Raw genomic sequence first — 6,011 nt, 5'->3', positions numbered from 1 at the left:
GGTCTCGGGGCTCCCCGTGAGGGCGTCGGAGCGTCTCAGCCGGTCTCGAACCCGGGCCGGTAACGCTGCGGAGCGACTGCCGGCGGCTCTTCCAGCGACGGCGCGGGGGGCAGAGTTGCCCTCGGCCCTTTTTGAGGCTCTGAGCCCTCCACGTAGGAGGAGGCAAACCCGAGTCCTTCACCCAGCGTTGCCACTCAGCGGGTCGTGTGTCCCGTGACCACGTGCGCAGCTCGCGGGAGGAGGGACGCAGCGAGAGAGCGGGGCAGACAGCCTGGACGTGGTGGAGAGCCTGGGAGGAAACTCTCCTCTCCTCTCCCACCATGGCAAGGGAGGACGCGGGATCCGGCCAGATACCTGCCTCCTGGCTGCCGGGCTCAGGAGGAAGGGGCAGCACAGCTCGCAGCACAGCTCCCGCTTGAGGCAACCCCCCCCGAACAGCCGCGGGCGCGGAGGGGGAAATGCCCCCTTTCCTGCCRTGCGGCTGCTGGGAAAACTCTCAGCATCTGCCTGCAGGACGCTTTAGCCACGACTGCGTGAAAGGAATTTTGAAAATGGTGGAGTGGGAAAACAGTGGGAACTGGGGCTTCTGTGTATTGCCTAAGTAGCTTTGAAGCTGATCACATCAGATTGTCCTGTGCTTGCTTGCTGTCACTCACGTCAGCATCTCCGAGAGGGACGGTGACACAACTAAGAAAATTTCATGTGAAGGGGGCTTGGAAGTCATMTCTCTTCCACAGTGCCAAGAATTAAGAATGCAAATATTTTGTCTTTTTACAATTTTCCGTTATTAGCAGGGGAAGATACTGTGTCTTTAAACTGATGCTTAGATTTAGAAGCATGCAGTGGTTTCTAGCTGTGAGCACAGCGGAGAAATCTGACAACACTGCGGGCACTGATGGGGACGTGAGGCAGAGAGAGGTGCCTCCTCTGGGCTGGGCAGGAGCTCGGGAGCGAGGCAGACAGCTGAGCTGAGACACCGCAGAGAACAGCCGTCTCCAGACCGCTGTGGGAGCTGCCAGGGCCTTCAGCAGAGGCTCGCTCACGCAGGGCTCGGGCCGTGCCTGGGCTGCCCTCGCCTCGGCTCTGCCGTCCCTCTCCGTCCCCATTTAACCTGTTCCTCAGTGCTAGCTGCAGAGCGTGTTGAGAAGTTTGCACATTTAAATGCTGCTTTAACAAGTCTCTGCATAATCATAAAACCCAGAGCCAGTACTTACGCTTGTTTTTTTCCGCGGAACGAGCTGCTGCTCTGTTTTTCCCGCGGGTGCGTTACCTGTGCGTCCTGCCCCCACCGCTGGGGGTTCACGGGACGAGCCGGAGGCCGTGCTTTAGGCAGTCGAGATGTTTCTGTTTGTCACTGCTGTCACGGTGCGGGTTTGCAGGGCTGCGTCCGTGCCCGTTTCACCGCCAGGCACCGTGGCAGGAGGGAGGGCTCAGCCCCGCCAGCCGCTAACGTGGCGTTTTGTCGTTTGCAGGGGGCAGCTGCGGACGACGGCAGACTGAAGCGTGGCGATCAGATTTTAGCAGTTAACGGGGAAGCTTTGGAAGGTGTCACTCATGAGCAAGCTGTAGCTGTTCTCAAACGCCAGAAAGGAACTGTCACGTTAACAGTGTTATCATGAACGGCGTTGCCCTCGCAGAGATGAATACAAGTATTGTAGAACATCAGTAGGGCTGTTGCAATACTGCTCGGCCCTGAGCAGGGTGTAAAGCAAACGGTGGCAGAAATGAGTCTGTATTCATCCCGTTGCCAGGACTGCTAATATGCATCTCCAGTTTCATTTAGCCCTCCCCATTTATCAGTCAGTCTCTCCTCCCTGCCTGCCTGCCCTCTCCCGCTTCTGGTGGCTTTTGAGTTTTCTCTGAACAAATTTAATGGGAAGCTTTAAAGAATAGTATCCTTTTTGCTTTATCTGTGCATGGCTTTATCCCCACCAGTCTGAACCCCGGTTGCAACTGCCGAACCTGGAATCAGTTCACAAACAAAAGAGAATTTAGATCATCATCTGATCTCATCTGATGAGCAGAAATAAATGCTGAGTGACTTGTCATCTCACTCATGATTTACTTATGCTAATTGTCCTTTCAAGTATGCCAGAAAACATTAGCAATGTAATTAAATTACCACTGTTCCAAATGATGAAATATCAAATTCTCCTCTGGGAAATTATTTGTGCTCGGCACAGTAAGTCTGATAGTCAAATGTGAACTTCTCATGTTTATCTCTTTGGGTAGGTCTGTGGAAGTTAGTCAGAGGTAATTACTGTGATGTGTCAATTTGCAGCCTTTAGCRTGAAAAATAAACTAGAGGAGAGGGAAATTTAATTTTTTAGGCATTTAAAATACTTGAGCCTTTTCAGATATCGGTGATGCRTGAACAGCAACATATCTTGTTTTATTCTAATAATATTTTTAAAGAAGAAATGTGCTGATGTATGCCAAGGACGTTGCACACAAAGGCAGTTGTTGTTGTGCCAAGCGGCAGCGTAATTGTTCCTCCTGAAGCTTTAATGAAGACGAAAGTTTGCTCCCGTGATGCGATACGGCAGTTCTAGGGACGATAGCAAGCTGTCGCCCCTCTGCACGCCGGCTTTAAGACTAGACGAAGTTAATCCAAACCAACAAACTGTTTTCAACTGGCCAGGAGTCTCCACGGCAGCAGGTAGTGCAGGAAGGGGCTCTTCCTGGCCGCGGAAGGTGGTGCTTCACCGGGGTCGCTGCAGTCGGGCGTTGGGCAAGACTGTGCCGGCGGCGGCGAGAGGCGGTGCAGGAGCCCCGCTCCGGGCCGGGGAGACGGGGTGCGGGGACCAGCTGCCAAAARGTTAGCACCTCCGTGCTGCGTCGCAGCCGTTTCTGCAGCGATCGTGTGACCGTGGCCGTGGTGACCTCGCAGATGAATTTGGCAGGCAGATTAACGGTGATGCCAGTCAGCGGGCTTTAATCGTCCTGTCCAGGGGAGCCGTGGGGTTTTAGAGGGATCTAAATCAGCCCAGTCTGATTTGGGCTATTTGGTAAAATTTACAGCGATGATGTAGCGAGGAGAAGTGAAGGGAGCGGAGCATCAGAATTGGCTGCTATTTTATGTGAAAAATCCCTCAAAACTGATTGAAAGAGGATTCAATAYCTGTAATAACTGTGCAGTACAGGGTTTGTCTCCGAAGTACTCYTATTTAGTACTTTTTAGCTAGAGTGAGTATTCCCCCATTTTGCGTGAAAGAACATACACTGCCGCGAGATGAAGTGCGCTACAACAGCAAGCTCTGATCAGTGCTCATCAGAAAAGGTTTCCCCATTTCATTTGAAAGTTTTCTTTAACTGTAGGTGATCACAAAGTGCATTTAGCCTGCTGGCACCATTCGTAGGTATTGCGGTAATAGTGCCTGAACGGGACTTGCCTCGTGAGACGGATTCCCACGGTGCTATGGGATTTGCCAAGTGAACCTTGATTACAGATGCACAAAAATATGTCCAGACGTATTGAATTGGAGAATTTTTAACAAACTGCCTTTGGCTGCAAAAGTATCCAAGGTGTGGAGAAGTTAAATGCAGGTAGGTGAAACATGAAGAGGTACCCTAGAAATACGCTTTAGAATTTATAAACAGAATGTAATGATTCGTCTGTCTGATTATGTTTTTATAACTATTATGTTCATGCTCAAGATTTAATCTATGCCACATTTAATCTATGAAGTTTTACAGGGCTATTTATTAGCCTCTTGTGTGCATACTATTCATACGTAAAGAAYAGAATTTATGGGCTGAGATGCTTTGCACTTCTCATTGCTCAGAATGGGAGATAACATTTTCTGCTTCTTGTAATTTGCACTTTTGTGTTTTGAATATATTACTGCCAAAAATCGTATTGCAACTAATAGATAAACCAATGACCATGCGGAGAAGCGTGTGCTGAATGTACAGGCCCAAGTTAAATAATTAAATTTGCATTACGCTTGTCTGGTGAGGTGTTCTGGTTTGTTTAAAACTTTATTTTTGTGCAAGGGAAAAAGCAATTAAATTTCTTGGCTRTATGTTTACGTATATCAGTAAAATGAGACATTTTATGACTTCCAAAGATTCTAAATAAAGYTCAGTTACATAAGTAGTTGTGCATTGTTTTGGGTTTGTCTTGTTTTTAATTGAAAGCAYTGTAAACATTTATTGCATTAGATCTCCTTGTTTGCTGTTCCAAGCAGGCTCGTTACTCCCTTTTGAGGGGAGCGTGAAGTGCTGTAGCCGTAGCACTGCTCAAAGGCCGCGGTGCCTCTCTCGCGGGTGGTAAGATTGAGGTGGGGTGAGACTGCGGCAGGAGGCCACCCGGTGCCCGCCTGTGCGCCATCGAGGAGCTCGCCGCCGAGTCGGGCTGCCCCAGCCTGGTGARTAGGTTTTAATGGAGCAAACGCCACCAAAACCAGCGAGGCTGAAAGAACCAGGACGTGAYCTGCAGGCAGCAAAACTGAGCAAGAGAGCAGCGGTGAGGGCAGAAGCTGCCGCCGGCCGTTAACGTGGACGTGAGGAATCCGCATCACKAGAACGGATGTTTGCAAGAGGAGCGTCTCTGCCATCGCGAGGCGCCACTCAGCCCTGGTTTAGCTCCTCTGTGCCAGTGAGAAGATTCCCGGGCCCGGAGAAGAGGAGGATGCRGTTGTCAGGGCCGTCTCTTTCTCGTCTGTTCCCAGTGCCCCCTTGGGCTCCGCAGCTGGGAGAGCTGGGAGCATCCTGCAGGTTGCAGTGGCRCCGTCGAGGACGATCTCGACACCAGCAGGAGCCTTTCGGGGCTGCTTGCGTGTCTGGGCTCCGCCAGGAGACAGGCAAGATGCGGCTATTTTTCATCATCTTCCGCAGGCTGGAGCTGAGGCGCTTGCACGTTCTGTGTCCCCACCGTGTGAACACAACACGACCAGGCATTACCCCCGCTGCGACCGCGGGGCTGCGGCGAGGGCCATCCAGCAGCCCGGCGAGTCGCGGCGCCGGGAGTGGCCTAGCCAGGCAGCGGGTCAGCCTGCCGTGGTAAGGGGATTGTGTCCAACTGTGCTGCCGCGCAAGGAGGAGCTGCAGTGCCACTAAATTCCCGGTAATTAATCAAGTGGCGATTACCACCCTGCAAGTACGGCACCTATAGAGCCTCTGGAAGTAATACGATTATGCTGAGATGGAGCAGTTAATGTACCTTCGCCTGAAAGAACTGAAATGAATTAATTTAACATTATACATGTATAAAACATTAGTTTTTACAGTTGGGCTGAGCACTGATATATAATTCCATTACCATCTTTCTCCACAGTTTCACACTGCTCTGTCCATAATTTAGCTGTATTACATCCTGTTTAAACATTGTCACAGCCGTCGTTTTTTCCCGTAGCTGCGGAGGACAATTTCTTCTCTAATGCGAGCAATCCTGTGATATCTGGACCTCTCGGGATGGCACCAGATCAGAGACCCACGTTCTGCAGCATCCTGAACCGCAAAAGRACGCGGATCATGTTCACTCTGCCATCAGCCTTGTCCAAATGTTCGCAAGCTCTCTGCTGCTTTAACAAATCTGGTRGGGGGGGCGGCGGTGTTTACGCCCGATTCCTGCGCAAAGAGGAAAATAAGCAGTAGCAGTGTAAACACTTTTCATTCGTGGTATCGCTGCTGCAGKTGGCATGCCTCTGTAAGGCTCAGGTAAAAATTACATCCCTAATCAAAATAATCCCACCAATTAAAATCACATTTACATGGGATTTTTCTACTGTGCTACTGTTCTACTTTTCCATCCAGGATGCCCAAGGCAGAGTGTACACGTGGAACAAGGCTTTTGCTTTCCATCATTTCCTGGGAAATATATTTTCTGTCTGTAAATGCCCCACTGCTGTGGCTGCTTCTGCAGGCTCAACAGCAAACTGCCAGTGCAAGGAATAAAACCAAGAAGGAGGTTCCTTGAAGATCTTGTAATAGTTTCTTCCTGAAGAAAAGGTACTTTGGGGAGGGTTACTTGTCTCTCCAGTCCCATAAAGCCCTTTCTTCTTCTTCTT

At 50.3% G+C, this 6,011-nt stretch overlaps 1 protein-coding gene across 1 annotated transcript in view; it reads left to right on the top strand.

Moving 5' to 3' along the window:
* Nucleotides 1-4,099, top strand: part of PATJ (PATJ crumbs cell polarity complex component) — a 157,126-nt gene extending 153,027 nt beyond the window's left edge. The window contains exon 44 of the mRNA XM_085306074.1: nucleotides 1,473-4,099. Within this exon, the coding sequence (XP_085162200.1) occupies nucleotides 1,473-1,619 (147 nt within the window). The 3' untranslated portion in view covers nucleotides 1,620-4,099. The remainder of the gene's footprint in view (nucleotides 1-1,472) is intronic.
* The last annotated feature ends 1,912 nt before the right edge of the window (nucleotides 4,100-6,011 follow it).

The sequence above is a fragment of the Rhea americana genome, unplaced genomic scaffold, assembly GCF_003343005.1.
Source record: "Rhea americana isolate MKP2758 unplaced genomic scaffold, rheAme1 scaffold_230, whole genome shotgun sequence".
In the NCBI taxonomy this organism is placed as follows: Eukaryota; Metazoa; Chordata; class Aves; order Rheiformes; family Rheidae; genus Rhea; species Rhea americana.
This window is presented reverse-complemented; position numbering and strand designations above follow the sequence as displayed.